At 34.0% G+C, this 18688-nt stretch overlaps 3 protein-coding genes across 7 annotated transcripts; 2 read left to right on the forward strand and 1 right to left on the reverse strand.

Moving 5' to 3' along the window:
• Positions 1 to 2324: 2324 nt before the first annotated feature.
• LOC132184737 (uncharacterized protein At4g15970) lies at positions 2325 to 8556 on the forward strand. Its single transcript, XM_059598474.2, has 5 exons — positions 2325 to 2655; positions 5920 to 6291; positions 7194 to 7675; positions 8058 to 8150; positions 8354 to 8556. The coding sequence occupies exons 1-4, from the start codon at positions 2446 to 2448 to the stop codon at positions 8098 to 8100; spliced, it is 1107 nt and encodes a 368-aa protein (XP_059454457.2). The 5' UTR covers positions 2325 to 2445; the 3' UTR covers positions 8101 to 8150; positions 8354 to 8556.
• A 2043-nt stretch (positions 8557 to 10599) lies between these two features.
• On the forward strand, positions 10600 to 14053 carry LOC132184460 (RNA-binding (RRM/RBD/RNP motifs) family protein). Of its 4 annotated transcripts, none has more exons than XM_059598100.2 (4): positions 10600 to 10909; positions 11808 to 11876; positions 11978 to 12084; positions 13503 to 14053. In XM_059598100.2, exons 1-4 carry the CDS (start codon positions 10645 to 10647, stop codon positions 13590 to 13592), a joined length of 531 nt encoding a protein of 176 aa, XP_059454083.2. In that variant the 5' UTR covers positions 10600 to 10644; the 3' UTR covers positions 13593 to 14053. The 4 variants fall into 4 exon arrangements, with proteins under 4 accessions (XP_059454083.2, XP_088374484.1, XP_088374485.1 ...); XM_088518358.1 differs by having other exon boundaries at positions 13442 to 13512; XM_088518359.1 differs by lacking the exon at positions 13503 to 14053 and adding an exon at positions 12919 to 13433.
• Positions 14054 to 14827: 774 nt separating this feature from the next.
• LOC132184807 (protein REVEILLE 7) lies at positions 14828 to 18479 on the reverse strand. Of its 2 annotated transcripts, none has more exons than XM_059598576.2 (7): positions 18259 to 18479; positions 18023 to 18090; positions 16973 to 17089; positions 16724 to 16835; positions 16572 to 16633; positions 15923 to 16396; positions 14828 to 15808 (listed from the first exon to the last, which is right to left on the reverse strand). In XM_059598576.2, the coding sequence occupies exons 2-7, from the start codon at positions 18032 to 18034 to the stop codon at positions 15149 to 15151; spliced, it is 1437 nt and encodes a 478-aa protein (XP_059454559.2). In that variant the 5' UTR covers positions 18035 to 18090; positions 18259 to 18479; the 3' UTR covers positions 14828 to 15148. The 2 variants fall into 2 exon arrangements, with proteins under 2 accessions (XP_059454559.2, XP_059454558.2); XM_059598575.2 differs by having other exon boundaries at positions 16973 to 17092.
• Positions 18480 to 18688: the final 209 nt, after the last annotated feature.

Genomic DNA, 18688 nt, shown 5'->3' on the forward strand with positions numbered 1-18688 from the left:
GCAAATGCAATCTGCTCTTGCGATGCCAAATCCTGTCTTAGGTTATGAAAAACACCAAAATACATTCAATTTTATATATATATATATATATATATATATATATATATATATATATATATATATATATATATATATATTAATGTGAAATTAAAGATAAATTTAAAATTTTATAAAAGTTTTATGAGTATAAATGTCATTTTATCCATTTTAACGTCCATTTAACACCAAACCTTAATGAAAGGAGTAGATTGCATCAAATTAAAAGTTCGAGATGATGAAATTAATAGTTTTTAAACTTTGGATGGATTGAGATCTCTTTCAATTACTCAAAATTGGAGAATCTCATGTTACGAAATCGTGACCCTTCATTTTAAATCCAATGGTCTATAAAATGCCAGCTGTTTTTGTATGACTGAGACATTAAATTTTGATTTTAAGCTGTCTTTTATTTTACCGAGGTTTAAATGATTTTATAGACCATTGAATTTAAAACGAAGTGCCACGATTTCGTAACATTAGATTTTCCAATTTTGAGTAATTAGAGGAGATCCCAGTCCACTTTAGATTGTCTTCTAAAAATACATTGAAGTTCAGAAGGCTTTTATGAAGTTTTTCTCAAATTTATTTGCTTAAACAAATTTTGACCAGTCTACTCACTTGTCTAAAAAAAAAAAAAAAAAAATCTTATTTTTACTGCTTGAATTGTTAATAACGTCTCGATAAAAAAAAATGAGACAAATTAAAGCTGGCCGATTGTATCGAGGCATCTCGATAGTGGCATGACATTATAAAACACATATCGAAGCATTTTAATATTGTTTTGGCCTTTGATTGAGTCCAACGTAATTTGTTTTTGTTTGGGCAAAGAAATGACAGCCAAAAAGGTTGGCGGAGACCCTCCATGGACGAAAACAAGGAAAATAACGTGAGGAGACCCAAGACTAGCAAAGAAAGATACTGGACATACTTGTCCAGGTTGTAAATGTCAGGATATTATTATTTTCCGCAGGTTACTTACAAAAAATTATAAAATTACATAAAACTCCCGCACGTTACGCACACGTGCTTTCTTTTCGAATATTAAAAGTCAACGGAAAAAAAAACCTTCATGTGGATGGATCGGAGTCGTCTTGCTTCCCCTGTAGTCCCTATTGACTTCTTGGGACACAAACTTGCTATTAACTCTAGAATAAAATTAAGGAAAATACTAGTGGTTCTTTTAGTAATTTTTTAGTTTTTTTTTTTTTTTTTAATTATGATATGACTTTTAAAATTATTATTAAATTTGTGATTATTATTATTAATTTTTAATCTATTGGTGATTTTAAAAGTCACATCACAGTTAGAAAGATACCAGAAAAACACTAGAAAAACATTAAGTATTTCCTTAAAATTAAATATGGATATTGTAGTATTTTATTAGTTATGGGATATGTGACAGAACAATGACTATTAGATGAAAAATAGATTGCCTATATTCGAAATTTTGAAAATTAGAATTTCCTTAAGAATTTCAGCTTTACAAGGCTCCAATTATGATAAAAAAAATAATTACCCATTGAAAGAAGGAAGATGAAAAGTTAATTCAACAGTTGTTTTTAATTCAATTTAATTAATTACTTTCTTCTTTGGAAATCCCAATGTTCATATTCATTGAATTCTTCTGACATCAATGGATTCTTCTCCCATTGATCAATATAAATAAGCAAATTAAATGCTTATAAGATGGAAAGTCTCCAAAGTGACATCCCACATCTTATTCAATTACATCAACCCTCTTTATAAAATTTTATTTTTCTCTATCTTTCTCTCTTCAAGTCTTATTTAAAAGATTAGTCATATTACCAATTGATTATAAAAATTTCATTAGTAATAGAGAAATAATTCATTTCTTCCTTCGGTCATTTTCTCGTCCTCTCAATTTTTAAAATTACTATTAAATCTGTAAAACCTATATATATTAAAAAATATATGAAATTAAAATAAATATTTTAATATAAAAATGCCCCACTTAACCTTATCACCTTAGACTGAACAATTGACACTTCAAATGTGATTTTTATTTATTTATTTTTTAATTTAGTCTATTAAATTAATATGTGATTGTGACGTAAATTAATTTTAAAAAAATTATTCCAACTCAATTAGAAGGAATATCCAACTAAGTTACCCAAATCAAGATTCATTCATTATTATTTTGCAACTTGCAAGTTCCAACTCTCTCTCTCTCTAGTATTTTATTATTATTTTTTAATTCAATAATTAAATATATCATAAGCTTATTAATTTAGAAGAGTGACGAGAACGGGCAACAATTAATTAAAAGAGACAGCTTAGCTTCCGCTATAAAAAAATGACACTAGCATATACGGCGAAGAAACCAGCGAAGAGAAACACCAGCGCTTCAACTCTTCTACTCTGAAGAATATCTACCATCGTCCGGCAATGAGCAATTCAGCCGCCGACCCCGGCAACGACAGTAAGCCATCGTACTCCGGCGGTAACGATGTCCATCGGGTTGTCAATCGGGTTGTCAAGGTCATGCTTTTACTTGGCGGAGCAGCAGTCTTAATAGGCCTGCTTCTTTACAATTCCGCCTACCCTTTCCGGTTTCTTCCCGGCTCTTATAATCGCGCCGCTGCATCTCCGTCTCCGGTCAGTTTTTCTTCTTCATCTTCTTTGGATATATAAATAATAAATATATATATATTTGTTGGTGAAGACTTGCTTTATTTTTCCATTTTTCTGAGCTTTCTTTATGAAGACTTTGAAACCGCTTCATCGCTTAACACCATAGTGGGCTGTCTTTTGGCAAGTAGTGATTTTTTTTTCTATTGAATTTAGTGAATTAATTCAAATTTTATTTCTGTAATTTATCTCATATTTTTAATAAATATTTCACATATTATTATTATTCTTATTATTATTATTATTATTTTCGAATTATGGATGATGAGAAAGGGAGATAGATAGTGGTGAAGATGGGTTATAGTTTTTGACAGGACAAGACCCCTTGATTATTCCAAAAATATGTGGACAGTAATCAATCCAATGTCAAAGTCAATTGCCTTCATTATTAGTATTTTCCAAGTAATTGCCTTTATTATTAACTTTTTTGTTTGTTTTGTTCTTTATACTATATACCTTTATCATATACTTGGAATTTTTTGTTAGGAAAAAGACCCAAAAGGTGTTTTTTCTTTCTATATCCTAAAAATAGTAATGATTGAGAGCGATGGCAAAAGGGTAAAATATTAAGTAGTAAATGTAAAATGTAAAATTACTTTTTTGTCATTCCAATTAATTTCGAAAAGAAATAGGGTTAATCACTTACGAATTTTATATTGTTTGGATACTAATAATCCAGACAATAAAACTGAGAGAGTCTTTATGTGCCGACCTCTATAGCACCAGAATTGTCATATTTATTTTAAGACGTAAGCTTTGATGTATTTTCCAACTAAGCCTAGTTTAGTATTGCCTTTAATTTTCAAAACAATTTTTTTTTTCTTTGCAATTATACCCTTCTAATATAATTTTTCTCTCTTTTCTCTCTACCTCCTCTTTGAACCGACCACCATGGGATGGCGGTCAATTGAGGAAGGTACGGAGGGAAGAGGCGGGAGAAAGAGAAGAGAAAAATTGGGAGGATATAAATGAACAAAAATTACCCAAAAATTAATAGAAATACTAACATAAGTGCTAGATTGAAAATGGATTAAAACTAGGATCTGGATCCCCTCCAATTGAGGAGATATTGAAGATTCTCTAATTGTTAATCATGACTCTTTATTTTAAATTCAATGGTCTATAAAATCATTTAAACTTTGGTTAAACAAAAGTCAGCATTTAATGCATCGGTTATACAAAAGCAACTGACATTTTATAGATCATTAGATTTAAAATGAAGGGCCACGATTAACAATTAAAGAATCTCCAATTTCTCTTGGAGGGGATCTCAATTCTTAAAACTAAGGTCTTTAAAAATAAAAAATAAAAAATAAAAAAACTCAAGTCTTAAAATCAAAATAAGATAAAGTACAAGTTTTTTTTTTAAATAATAATAATTCCCCCCCCCCCCCCCCTTTTTTTTTATAGTAAAGTTTATATTATTCTAAGCATTTTCCATTCAATTAAAATGTTTACATTATGTTTGGAATTAAGTTTGGGAGAAAATGAAATTAATCCCTGAAAAAAGAGAAGACAGAAGAGAGAAGACTATGAATTCTTCCAAATCCGATTGTGATATTTTAAAGGGAAAAAAAAAAAAATTGAAGAATGTAATTAAAGTTAATAAATGAACCGGGCTGTCAGTTAAGTAGTCGGTGAATGTCAGTTGAGCCTGATTAAGTTGGGTTCCTAAAAGACTCGTAGCCAATGGTAGAAGGTCAAGTCAAACCCCGAGGCCCAACTTGTGGGGTCCATGATTTCCAATTCCACGAAACACAACTCGATCAATTATTGAAGTTTCAATCAATATAACAATACTACTTAGCAATAAATAAATAAATAAATTCAATATAACTATAAATTAGGAATTCTAATTTTTTTGTTTTACCAAAACAATAATATATCTTCTTTTAAGGTTTGACAACCATTTATGATTTTAAAAAGCATTTGTCATTAAGTTTTCTACAAAATAGATCGTAGGAGTTATTACAACTCAGTCTCTAAAAAGTAACGAATGTCTTTTAACCATGTGTAAAAATAACAGAGTGCTTGAATTCTAGAAAGAGACAGTAAGCCAAACGGGTGAGCCCCACACGTCAGGTTGCGTGGGATACTTGAATTATAATGCAATTTGAACACGAAATTTATTCGACAATTTTAAACATAAATAGTACAGTTAAAGTTTCGTGTCATAATTGTTATAAAGATAAGTCTTAATCCTATCTCCAACCCACTTGTGTCATGACCCATTAGAGGAGAATAGTTAAAAGAACATTCGGAATCTTTTATAGAATTTGTCTCCTTCTTGATGTGGAGGCCACTCGTGTGGTTGCGCATGTTGTGCATGCATACAAATTATTCATGTTTGTACATAGACTATGGCAATTGGTAATGCTTTATGATGCGGTAGTGTGATGTGGCATTTCAAAAAATAATTTCTAATTTCTCATGGGTGGTGGTGTGGAGTTTGTCGGCCCAATCTTTGGAAGTAGTCAACTATCCTAAGTCCTAACTGAACTTTTTCAGGCGTAATTGTTACCGCTCCTCATGTGCAATTTGGTGGCCGGCTGCGACTATTAGATCGGATAATTCCAACTACCTGTTGCGTAATAGTAGGAGGTAATCGTGACCAATAGATAAGTTGGGAGGGAAGCATTACTCTTTTCCTTTCGTCTCTTTCCTACCTCTATGTTTCCTTTCCTCACCATATATCCCTCTATCTTGACCTACCCCATAGGAGCCCCTTAGTGTCATACTAGTCGTGTTGCTTGATGATATTGGGGCATGACCCATGTGAGAAGTCGAAGAGCAATTAATTTGAAGGCTGGCCTAGTTGAATCAATATGTTCCATGTTTAATTGGAGTTTCAAGAAGCTTGAACTTACGTGTTTTATTTATTTATTTATTTATTATTACAATACATGCAACAATGACCTTTGATCGATGCTTGGATTAAAACTGTACTCTCACTTGATTAGTCTTTAGAATGACTAACAATTTTGACACAATTCATAACCCGACACAAACTATTTAAATTAAATGAGTCAGGTTAATTAGAGTTTATTTATATAAGTCTTGTACCCATACCTTGATACGACAATTGAACCCGACACCCAGCGTTTAGAACTAACAATTATATTTGTAAAACCCATAGATGTTTTATAGCAAAATTTGAAAAGTGAAACTCTAATTACCATACGAAAACACATTAATTTTTTCTAATTCATTTCCCATATTTTATTTTTACAGTGCCAGGCAAAAGTTGATTTGGATAGAGTTCTTAGAAAAGCATCCATGGTGGATGGAACCGTCATCTTGACAACTCTAAATGAGGCGTGGGCAGAACCCAAGTCTATGTTTGATCTCTTTCTCGAGAGTTTTCGTATTGGGAATGGAACGCAGAGGCTTTTGAATAATTTGGTCGTAATTTGCTTGGACCAAAAGGCATATGCTCGTTGCTTATATTTACACCCTCATTGCTATTATCTCGACAGCTCTAAATTAGGAGACAATTTCACAAGTGAGGCTTTGTTCATGACTCCAACATACTTACACATGATGTGGGCAAGAATTCATCTTTTGGCTTCTATCCTTGAGATGGGCTACAACTTTGTTTTCACGGTACTCTCTCTTATCTTTAATTGTGTCAACTATTTAAATTATTGGGTAACGTTACTATATTTGGCATCAAATGAATTTTTGAATATATTCTAATCATATGCTGATACGGGTCAACAGATTGTAAAAGAGTTGTAGTTATAGATTTAGGTTGAAATAGAATGGAACCGGTTAGTTAAAAATTGAGGGGCAAAATTGTAATATTACTTTTTTTTAGTCAATTTTGCCCCTCAAAACTCAAAAGTAACCAATCGGTTCCAAATGAAATGGAAATGATCCTTCTCCATGTAGGTAAAATTCGATTTTGTTGTATTTAATGATGTACATAGTGTTATGTCTTTTGAAATTTTTGGATGACATGACAATCTATGTGTACATGTTTTAGAATTCATTTTAAATTTGAGATTCTCAAATTCATAAATTTCAACTAACCATTTCATTTAAACTTATAAAATAAGCCATGTTCCAGAATTTAATGAGAAATCTACCTTATTAAATTTCAGTCACTTAATAGTTTCCTCGTTAAATTCTGAAACATGGCTTATTTTACACGCTTAGATAAGATATACGACTGAGATTTATGAATTTGATAATCTCAAATTTAAGGAAAATTCTAGGGTATCTCAATCTCTAAGGAAATAGAGAGGGTCTATTATATGATTTAGATTTTATTACAATATGTGGCAACATATATGACCGATAGATGCACTACAGCTTTTATTACAAATATCCTTACAAACTGACCTTAATCATTAGGGCAATTATGAATTGTCAATTCGGTTTGTGAGGAAATCTTTTAGTACCTCAAACAATTTCTCCAAAGTCTATTTGCTTGAAAGGGTAAATGAGGAAGTGGGTTTTTAGATTATAATTTGACAAATTTGTTTACTTAATTTGATTACCAGGATGCTGATGTGATGTGGCTTCAAGACCCATTTCAACGTTTTTATTTAGATGCTGATTTCCAAATTGCTTGTGATCAATTCTTTGGGAACTCTTATGATGTAAACAACCGCCCAAATGGAGGATTCAACTATTTAAAGTCAAATAATCGGACGATTAAATTTTACAAGTTTTGGTACGAGTCCAGAGAAGCATATCCAGGCAAACATGATCAAGATGTGCTTAATGAGATCAAGGGCGATCCTTTCATCAAGGAGATTGGTCTCAAAATGAGGTTCCTTGATACTGCTTACTTTGGTGGCTTCTGTGAACCCAGTAGAGATTTTAACCTTGTTTGCACAATGCATGCAAACTGTTGCGTTGGTCTTGACAACAAAGTTTATGACCTTAGAATCTTGTTGGACAATTGGACCAAATTTATGTCACTGCCCCAAAGTGTGAAGGCATCAACACCATCCTCATGGACAGTTCCCCAAAAATGCAGGTATAAATAAATTAAGAAAAAATACAGTTTACCCTCCTAAGTTTCATCATTGTTTTTATTTTCGTCCACCTCCATTTGGCTCCTTAGGGTCGAACAAAAATTATTAATGGAGTGGCTAAATTGAAAATTTTAGAAGCTTGGTTGGAGTATATTGTCAATTTTTAAACATTAGAGGCAAAATCAAAAAAATGGTACAATTTCGGACGAGGTAAAATACATTTTTCTGAATAAATTGTTTGAATTTGTTAAAATAAAAAATATTATTTGGATATGATTTGTTGAAAAAAGAAAAGAAAAAAAGTTTCTTTGATCATTAATTAAGTTGGTTGTGTTGCTAATGTGTTTTTTGGTTTTCCCCTGTCATGTGGTCATGGTCATCAAGGGGCTCACTTAGTAGGTTACCAGGGAAGCATGGCAAGCGATGATATATGGCAATATTTACACATTTTTAAGTGTTCCATTCATATAAATCCAGGTAAATTATTTTAATTGGCATATATATATATATATATCAAAATGCAATTTTGTGCATATTTTATAAACATATATTTTCAATAATTGTCATTACGATTGGGCTTACTGCATGTGTTATCTATTGTTGGTGATTTTACTTACTATATTGTGAACTTATGTGTTTTTTTTTTTTTTTTTCACCTGTAAAATATTTTTGTTTTACAGTGTAATTGGTGCTGTAGATGAGACAAATGATGCAAGTCTAGGTGGATCTAGCTATCACTGGAAAGATTTACTTTAGTTTTGCAATTGTTGTACATAAATGGTGCTTCGTTGTCTGGAAATGTCATTGTGCAGATAGAGAAGTCGAGAACATAGTGACATTGTAACCTAGGTTTATTTTTTTGTTACAAAATTCGATAATGAAAAGTTAGTGGTAACTATCCATATTGTTTTTAATTAAATGTTTGGGTTTCTCAAAATAAGTAAATGTACTATATACAAAACATTTTCCAAAAGATGGACCTTATCAGAAAATACTTCCACATAATTTTCACTTGTGTGGACATGTCCAAAAAAAAAAAAACACATTTTTAAACTAAAAACAAAAAATACCTCACAAAACACATTAACAAATGTACCCAAAACACTTGTTTTAGAAAATTTTGAAACTTCTTACAAGAATATTTTGTACCTTAAATTTTGGAGATGTATGGATTAACTTGTTACTTTTTTTTTTTTTTTTTTTTGACATGTCCGCACAAGAGGGGAGAGGGAGATTCGAACTAGTGACCTCCACTTCATTAAGTGTGGTCCCAGCCGATTGAGCTACTTCTTGGAAACGATTAACTTGTTACTTAAAAAAACTTAAAAGGCCATACATTCCTAACTCTCTCTTCCATGTCAATGCATTTGTGGATCGTGCCACCTTAACCTGCCTCTCTACATCAATTAATAATATACCAAATATTTTCTAAGTCACTAACCTGAATAGAAGGATTTTTGTTTGATGGTAAAATGATTGTTTTAACCTTTTTGAATGGTAAAGATTTGAGAAGAGTATCTAGAAAAAGTATGAGAAAAAAGGGGATTATTTTAGGTAGACAATCAGATTATTGTCCACTTGAACCAAGTAGTGAACTTGATTGATTGACAACTTTGGCATTCTAGGCTTACATTAAAAACAACCAAGTTCTAAGCATTATACAACTGTCTCAGTGAGTATGAAAATTTAAAAAGAATCGCACCGCACAACACCAATTGCTTAAATGAGATCTTTCTCAAATGAGAATTCTGAGATCTTAAATGGGATATTAAAATCTCAGGATCCTAGGGGGCAGACAACCAAAACAAAGAAAACAAACCAAAAGCACTTTTTCCAATAGCTAGAAAATTCAATCAAAACAGAGAAAACAAATCAAAACTACGTTTCCAAGAGTAAGAAAATTCCTTGTCTTGAGTAACTAGCAGCATGCACCTACTGAGTTCAACAAAATATCGAAGACGAAGATGAGAAAAGAGAAGAGAAGAGAGTGTTTCAAGTACGTACGTACGTAGTAATTGTTTTTCTCTTTTAAGGATTCGTAAACAGATGCGAAATAGATGTGACGGAGGTGTATGTTGTTTTTTCTACACTTGGTTTTGGAAGTTCAATTAATAGAGATGTAAATGACGAATAAGAACCTCCTATTTCTTTATCAATTCCACCAACTACAGTAGAATTTGGCATCAAGTAAACTGAAATATCCGTACGCAATTCATGATAAAAGAAAAAAAAAAAAATCAAAATTTAAGTTATTAGGCCCCAATTAGCATAATATTATAATTTGAAGAAACTTCACAAGGACCTCTGAATTACTACGCATTTAAAGAAGACCCTTCCAAATTTCTTAAATTCTCAATTTCACCCTTCGAACTTTTAATTTGATGCAATTTACTAATTTCGTCAATTTTTTTTTTTTTTTTTTACATTAACCCATAACGAAAATAATTAAAAAGACCAAATTACCCTTGAATATTCATTTTTTTATTTAAATTTATTTTGAACAATGGGTCGCAACTAAACCCGCATGGGTCCGTTGACTTACGGCTGGGTTGAAATTTGAACTTAAAAGGGTAAATTTGAAAATTTAGAAAAGTTTTCAATAGTGTAAAGATCATTTCATCAACCGACTGTTTAATATAAAAATTGATAGATATGGTACATTGCATCAAATTGAAAGTTTGAGGAGTGAAATTGAGAGAATTTAAAATTTGAGGGTCGTTTTAAATTGCATAGTAGTTCAGACTTCATAGACATTTTGACAAAAATTAACGAAAAATCCTAATAAAATAGAGTAATTGAGAATTTGAGAGAAATTAAAAGTTTGTTACACTTAAAAGTAATGCCAAAACAATGGAAGTCAATGGAATCGAGGGGCTTATGAAGTTTTATTTATTTTATTTTTAAAAAAAGACAAATGCTACAAACTAGTAACGAGTTGGGGGATAAGAAGATACTCGTCGGACTCTGTTCGATGATGAATTTGGGGGCTAAAATGGGAGCGAGTGGCGCTGTTCTGAGAATCCCAAATGCTCCAATCCTCCTCTCCTCCAATAAAACACCCACACAACAATCACTTCCTCGTACTTGCCTTTGTAGTGTTCGTAGCAGCAGCAAAGGGAGGCGATTTTCTTGGTTGTCTGTCAGACATGGTGGCTCCTCCGTGTTGGCGTGTCTTCCTTCATCTTCGTCCGCCTCCTCTTCACCCAACACTGGGTCTACAAAGCTCTACGTCAGTGGTTAGCTAGCTTTCCCACACTCTTTCACATATACCTATGTATATATATCAGTTTCTTGGTTTTGGTCCATTGGATTTGGCAGTGCTTCTGATCAAATTTTTTTAATTGTTGCAAAATTTGAACTGAAAGCGGAGAGAGCTTTGCATTCTAATACGGGGTAATGGGGAAGATGGGTAGAAACATGAGAGTTTACCAATTTATGAATCATGGGGTTGTCTCTAATTAAGCGAGGTATTGATATAACATGTTGGGTTACTTCCTCAATCCAAAAAGGTTAAAACTTTTTACTTGAGCCCACTATATTATATCAACTGCTCACTCTTGTGTGACTACAATTGGATGTGAGACTTTAACCATTCACACACATGAACATAAACTCCAACATTTTCTGGTCTTGGTGACCTTTTTCAATTCACTTGCTTGTTTACTGCTCCAAATCATTTTTATTGTTTTAGTATAAATAACATAACTGTGCATTTAAGTCTATAAAATAAATAATTAATTAAAAAAATAAAAAAATTATATTCATTATTACACTTGGGGGGGGGGGGGGGGGGGGGGGGGGGGGGGGGTCATTGAGTTTGTTTCGAAGTCTGTGGCTGCATTGTTGAATTCAATTCTGTTGGATCCTCAGTGCTGCGTGCACATATGCATATATGTATAGCCATGTCCTGTGCTATGTGGTATGGATACTTCACACTTGCTGCATAATTTTAGTCAGTTCTATTGGACCAGAGAGCTTAAGAAAGGTTTTATCCATGGTACTGAATTGAAAATTTCTAAGGACCAATTTACATTGATGCCTTTCTTTATTGGTTGTGATTTCTCTGCTACTTCATGCCACCCGCTAGGGAAGGGGGGGTTGACTATGTTGTAATTTATTGCGTATTTCATACAGGCCTCTCTTTTCGCACTACTGAAGAGAGTTTACGAAAGGCTTTCCAGAACTTTGGTCAACTTGTAGACGGTGAGAACCACAAATGTTCACATGCTGCCCTTCATTAAACTGGTTTGTTCCAGTTTGTATATAAATATTTGGTTTCTTAAAAGATTTCCTCTTACTTTCAGTCAATCTGGTGATGGATAAAATAGCTAATAGGCCAAGAGGGTTTGCTTTCATCCATTATGCGACTGAGGAGGAATCACAGAAAGCTATTGAGGGAATGCATGGGAAGGTACATATCAGGCTTTTTACCTCAAAAATTTGATATATTCATATAATCTGAACTCTCTTGTAATCTTTCTATTAGAAATTCGTAGCTGTTGTGTACAAAGACCAAATTTCTTCCTGATGGCTTACATGTGAACCGAGTTTGTTTATTCATATATGCTAGTTAGTCTATGTAATAGAGAAAGTGGGGAAAGAAGATGAAAAATTAGGAACGGAAGTGGAGCTTTGCATTACTGAAAGATAGTTTATTATGTAATGTAACAGTACTTCCAGGGTTGAGATAGGGTGGCAACATGTAAGGTTAGGTTGGGCGGCTTGGGCCATCACTTTTACGAACATGTGCTCCACTGAACCGACTCATTTACCAGTAAGAATTGAGAAGCCCGATAGTTTCCATTAATATGTATTCTTAACATGTTAATATGACTCACTTTAATACCAATTGAGCTGATGAAACTGATAGTGAGTTTTGTTGAATCTTCAAAACAAGGAAGGTATAACTGGAGTAATGAAAAACTATGACAGAGGTAAGTGAAAAATCTCTTGCGGGCACTTGGGTTGTTGAAGTATCAAAAAGTAAATTGTGGGTGGTGAATGTGCATTTTTTACTGTAGAAATCAGCAAGATTGTCTAATTTAAATGTGACATCACATCATCATCATCATCATAATAATGTTGATGATAACACTCCTGACATGTAGGAAGTGATTAAACTCTTGATAAGTTGCTAAGCTTGCTTTGAACCATAGCATTTGAATCGTAGATAATCATGGAATGTTGGACAAAATTATATAGTATGCATGATATATGCAGAATTAACTTTTTAAGGGTGGATCAGTCTAGGTGATTTTCGTGCTAAAAGATGATGATTCGTGTAAATTATTCGCTCAAAAGTTATCCTCCTATTGTTGTTTGTTCCTATATCCATCCTAGGACCCACAAAATAAACAATGAGGAGCCTCAACAACGGTGAGGTCCAAGTTTTTAACATCTAACCAGCCAATCAAGCTGCGACACATTGACATTAACAGTGGAGGGGGCTGTATTTTCAAAAAGGAATTAACGTTCGCTATATAGTAGAACAGCAGGCAATCCCGTTTTGAAAATTTCTAGTTGAAAGAACTTTTTGAGTGAAACCAGATGGTTTAAAGTGTTATGGTCATCCTTGTTTCTTTGAACTCAAATTGTAATACCAGTTGCATCTATTAGCTGTTGTAGCCAAATGCTTTGTTTTGCAGTGCATGTATTGTAGACTTTGCAGGTGCATTTGAATGTCTGAATTTAGATTTAAAATTCTCTTCCATTGGAAGTGGACTAGGATCTTTCTGGGTCATGCTCCCAAAAGTGTCTGTTATTTTCAGAATCCTCTAGATGTGAAGTGGGCATTGCATGACTGAACAAACATAAACCACTTTCTTTCAGTTTTTGGATGGTAGGGTGATATTTGTGGAAGTTGCAAAATCTAGATCAGAGCTCCACCAAGGCCTTAAACAAAACAGAAAACAGTTTTGAAGAGCTAGACGTGCCATCCTTGTAGTAGATATTGATTGTGGAGCGCAATTAAGCTACCCACTGGCTCTGGGATGTCAATTCTCCATGTACAATAATATTGAATGGTGAGACCTTTCAGATTAATTGTTTATGTCTCTCTCTCTCTCTCCCTCTAAAATGTTCAAGTGCTTGTACAAGCAAAATCAAGAGTTCTGATTTCTTTGAAAACATGCATGCTTTACTCAACTATTTTCCCTTCTCCCTGGCCTCGCGCTTTGTTTAATTGTTGCTTGAAACACTTTGTATTTGGTTTGGGATAGGATTCCGAGCTAATGGGTGTACCTATTTGACTGTATTCTGGTAGGGTATGAGGGCCCTATTGCTTGTGGAAAAGGAGGAAAAAAACTTCTCTCTACATTTTTCTCCTTTTGCTTGTTGATGATAATTCATATTGGCCAGGAGTTGATACTTTCCGAGGATCATTTGAAATTCTTGAGCTTTACTTTGTAACCCATTTTTCATCCACTCTTCTCTGGTTGGCACATTTCTCCCATTATTACAGACGTTCATCAGCAGCTCCTCCTCCTCTAGAACTAAAAAATTATAGACGCGCAAAGCACACTTGATTGCTAACTAGGCAGCATCTTATTGAGTATTTGAAAGCATTTGCAGTAACTCAACTCCATCTCCATTAGAATTAACGGTGGAAAAAATAACTTGCCTTCTAATAAATAAATAAATAAATTAACGACATATCAAGTCAAATCATTAAAATTTGATAACACGTGGCTCGTGTTTGACACAACATGCACCAATTATTCATTCCATTAAGAAAATCTTTCTTAAATTAAAAATCAACTCTGAACAAAGAATTTAAAATGTTAAAATAAAATGAATTTTTTTTCCCCTCACAAGTCTAGTTTGTCATTTCTTCACTTATTACTCAAGATTTTCAATGAGTTGTATTTATTAAATTCTAACTCCCAAGTTTTTGAAACCCAGATCGGCTTACATGCGGTAGTGTAAATAACGGTCAAGATTAAATCTCTCATAATTTCTCTTCATTTTCTCTCCTATTAAAATTTTTTTAAAGTTAGTCAATTTTAAAATTCAACCTTGACCGTTACTTATACTACACCATGCTTAAATAATAGCATGTAAGCCAGATTAGGTGCATGGAAGCTTTGACTCAGAAGTCCGCATAGAATAGCTCAGATATCCTACTGCCCTATTCAACAATTTGCGACTATTGTTACATTCAAAATTCCAACTTAAGCAGCTTCAAAATTCCAACTTCAGCAGCTATTACCATAAGGTCTGACATGATTATGATCAAGTATTGGACTACCAACATTATTATGTTTGAAAGAATGAATCCAGACACAATATTACAAAGATTGCTACAAAGTAAGTTAAGTAACACTACTTTCTAAAAATATCCTTTGGATACCAAGATAGAAAGTGACTTGAAGGGAGCTCTTGTGGAGAACTGAGGCAAAGTAAGTACGAATCAATCAACTCAAAACGACCAATTCCTGTCCCAAAACAACCTAATTATGGAATTCAAGTGGAGGGTGCTATATGCAAACTCGAGCTCTTTGCCCCTCCCTCTCCTCTAAAACAACCATTGATGAGCTTCTATCCCTCTCTGCTAGACATCTTTTGTAGGGAACAAATCCTTTCATAGACTTGCGGGGGCTAATGTGGAGAGGTTCTTGACACTCAGAATCAATGCCATTTAACTTCTTCTCTCCATTTTCCGCTTCACTAACCGATGCAGAATTCGAACCAGGACAAGATCTTTCCTTCAGAATATCCCCCTCTGTTTTTTCTTCCACACGAGAATCTGCTGGTATTTGAACTGAAAATTGGTCATATGCTGGGGGGAGGTAATAAAATGGCAGGCCTGGGCACAAAGTCCACCATGGCAGAGAAGCATAAGGGTTGGCTTCTGCAGAGTTGGTGTTTTCTTTCATATCTTCCACACGTCTAACTGGCGCTCGACATGGCAATAATTTCCAATTACAATCAACTATTTCAGGTGATAGATGCGTGTCTAATTGGTTTGATGGTAATGTTTTAGGAAGCTTCTGTGTATTCTCAGCACCTGGAGAACATGGTTTCTGGGAATCTGTCACCAAAACTTCCCTTCCAAAAAGCTTGATACTTGTCACAGGTGCTACCATGGCTTCATCTCTTTTGGTACTTAAGGTGTCCCTGGAAGCTAACTCAAATTTCTGCGTTCATAATTACAACAGAGAAATCAGAGTCAAAATTTTGCTCAGAAAACGGGTTAATAAGTATCATACAACTCAAACTAAGTTGACGACTAATATGACAGTTCATTGTACCATGGACAAGAAGTTCTCCAGGGTTGATGAAAAAGGTGATGAGCCGACTGAGTGTATGTCAGTTGTGCATGAAGTGGGCGAAGGACAAACGCTGTTCTGCTCTGAAACTGCAGACCCCAATGAATCTGACCCAGTTGCAGACAAAACAGAAGTGGGAGAACTGGTATCTTTCTCAGTCACCAACAAATTTGGAGATGAAGTGGGTGAAGGACAAACGCCTTGCTGCTCTGAAACTGCAGACCCCAATGAATCTGACCCAGCTGCAGACAAAACAGACTTGGGAGAACTGGTGTCTTTCTCAGTAACCAACAAATTTGAAGATGGAGACCCTTCACAATTATTTGTCACTGATACTCCATTAAGAGAATCTGATTTACGAGGGTAAGGATGCAAGGGTTTCTTCTTCGGCCTTGGAGGAGGTATCTCAGCCAGTTCAATGGAGCTTCCAGTGCTACTACCAGATCCCCGGACCACCTGAAGCCAGTAAAAGAAAGGAAAAAGATTAACACAAAGGGAACATGCTAACTAGACAAACCCACAAAAAATAAAAAGCTTGCACACCATAGGACTGTAATTGATCCAACAGAGTTTTATGATCACGTTTATGCATTACAATAAAAATTAGACACTCAAAATATGAGCATTAAACCTTAGAGAAGAATTTTTGAGCATGACTTCGAATCTGAACCGCAGTTTTGGTGCCTACATGTGCTGCATGAAGATGAGAGTATCTTCACTTTGATTGAACATCCAATAGATATGAAAAATCATATGCAACAAATCATCATACACCAAGCTTACCTTCGATTTGACGCCAACCACGACCATACAGCTTTAAGGCTTCAAGAAACCTCTCATGCTCTTCTTCCGTCCATTTTTCTCTTTGCTTTACAATCGTATAAGGTTTCCTTACCTACTCAAAATATGAAAAGAAGACAAGACTGAGGAAAACAACTAAGATTGTGGGTAAAAAGAAGTATTAAGTTATTTGACGAAATTAATTCTCAAAGAGGGAAAAGGCAGAATATAAGGCTATGGAGAGAATGTAACCTTAGTCATATGGTAATTCCCGAAAGAATGTTGGACCACTGTTTCAGACTGAGCAAAACCATCAGAGCGGTAGTTATCAGCCACAATAGCCGAATTTGGTGCAGTTCCTTCATTTTGCTGCTATTTCCAAATGAAAGAATAATTCATAAACTTTTCTTCCTTAGAAAAGAAATCAATTGAACAATTCTTCTAAAGTAAAATACTTAGTACCACTTGTTAAAGTATTAATTAAATAATTAAATAATTAAATTTATAATTTTCTATTAGCTTACGCTTTAAGGATAAATCTTGCTTTAACATAATATCATAGGAGAGGTGCTGACTTTGAACTCGACTCTTTAGTGATGTAGATCGATCGCTGCATCATATAGTTACTCCCAATTTCAGCTAAAATTTCACATGCTAGGTCTCAATTTTTGAGGGAAAGTATGAGCCTACTTAGGAGTGTTAAAATGCCAATTAAATTATTAAATTCACTCTATTCTATTAGTTTAAGAGACAAGTCACATGAGACAAAAAAAAGAAAAGAAAAAAAGACATTTCCATTGATTGTGTATGATTTAGGTCCATAAATACTTGGTTCAAACCAATAAATACTTGGTACAAACCAATAGTGCATTTCTCTTGTGATCATTATCTAACAAAATTGGGTTCCAATAGTACATACAAGCCAATATCAATCCACACACGCACTATGAGTGAAGAATCTCAATTTTCCTTTTCTATGTAAGTTATTTGCAATTTTTTATTATTCTTTATTTATAGTTATGATCCTTATATCCAAGTATGTATATTCAAATCAATGCAAAGCGAAACTTTTGAATTATAATATACCCAAGAACACAGTGGTTGGAAAGCATAGAAATGACTACAAAATCTATGCTTAGTTTGCATACCCATTACCCAATTTACTCTGTGAAGCCTAAAAGACAATTATTTTGACCACGCAACAAAATCGAACCCTTAGGCTTTAGCTCATCAAAATATTATTAATTATTTAATAAATATAAATCTCCGAAATGCAAAATAGGAATTAATGGCAACAGGTACCTCAACAGCCATTGCCACCAGATCAGAACGAGTCTTCTCTCAACGAATTAGAGTTTAACTCGGCAGAGCTGCAATACAAGCTTCCAGTCATTAATCGCATATTACATAAAATATTTACACTGTTCCTCACTTTTTCTTTTTTCTTTAAATCAGCAATATAGAAAGAAAAAAAAAATTAAGAAATAAAATAATTGGCAGAAACCGGAAATTCTTAACCGGACCAGTCAGAAACTCACCGTTGGAAAATATCTCGGGAACAAATTCGTAGGGGAATCGGAATCGGAGATTTTTTCAGATTCCTCGGATTTGCTCTGAGCGAACAGATTCCACACTCTGATACCCCCGGAAAAGGAAATATCGGCTGCAGATACTTTGGAAACTGAAATCCAAGGAAACAGAAATAGAGAGAGAGAGAGAGAGAGAGAGAGAAGAAGAAGAAGAAGAAGAAGAATCAAGAAACGAAGGGTGTATGTATGCAGTGAAGAGGAGAAGGGAAAAGGGCAAAGATTTTCAGTGATTTAAAGGGGAATGAGAGGACGCCACGTCAGATGCTTTTTGTGGGAATTGTTTTTTTTAAATAAAATTTTTCGGTAGAAAATTCGCGAAGGGGCCGTGGAATCTTGTGGCTGAGAACGCTCGACACGCGGCACCCTTTCGCTCGTTTTC

The sequence above is a fragment of the Corylus avellana genome, chromosome 7, assembly GCF_965113065.1.
Source record: "Corylus avellana chromosome 7, dhCorAvel1.hap1.2, whole genome shotgun sequence".
NCBI classification, from domain to species: Eukaryota; Viridiplantae; Streptophyta; class Magnoliopsida; order Fagales; family Betulaceae; genus Corylus; species Corylus avellana.

Excerpts from the sequence above, each read along its gene's own strand:
- LOC132184807 (XM_059598575.2), bottom strand. Across the intron at positions 16,836-16,972 it reads GGAATTACCATATGACTAAG|GTAAGGAAACCTTATACGAT; the intron begins GTTACATTCTCT and ends TATTTTGAGTAG. Across the intron at positions 16,634-16,723 it reads TGGTTGGCGTCAAATCGAAG|CACATGTAGGCACCAAAACT; the intron begins GTAAGCTTGGTG and ends ATCTTCATGCAG.
- LOC132184460 (XM_059598100.2), top strand. The coding sequence starts at position 10,645 with ATGATGAATTTGGGGGCTAAAATGGGAGCGAGTGGCGCTGTTCTGAGA. Across the intron at positions 11,877-11,977 it reads CTTTGGTCAACTTGTAGACG|TCAATCTGGTGATGGATAAA; the intron begins GTGAGAACCACA and ends TCTTACTTTCAG. Across the intron at positions 12,085-13,502 it reads TTGAGGGAATGCATGGGAAG|TTTTTGGATGGTAGGGTGAT; the intron begins GTACATATCAGG and ends ACTTTCTTTCAG.
- LOC132184737 (XM_059598474.2), top strand. The coding sequence starts at position 2,446 with ATGAGCAATTCAGCCGCCGACCCCGGCAACGACAGTAAGCCATCGTAC. Across the intron at positions 6,292-7,193 it reads GCTACAACTTTGTTTTCACG|GATGCTGATGTGATGTGGCT; the intron begins GTACTCTCTCTT and ends TTTGATTACCAG. Across the intron at positions 7,676-8,057 it reads ACAGTTCCCCAAAAATGCAG|GGGCTCACTTAGTAGGTTAC; the intron begins GTATAAATAAAT and ends ATGGTCATCAAG.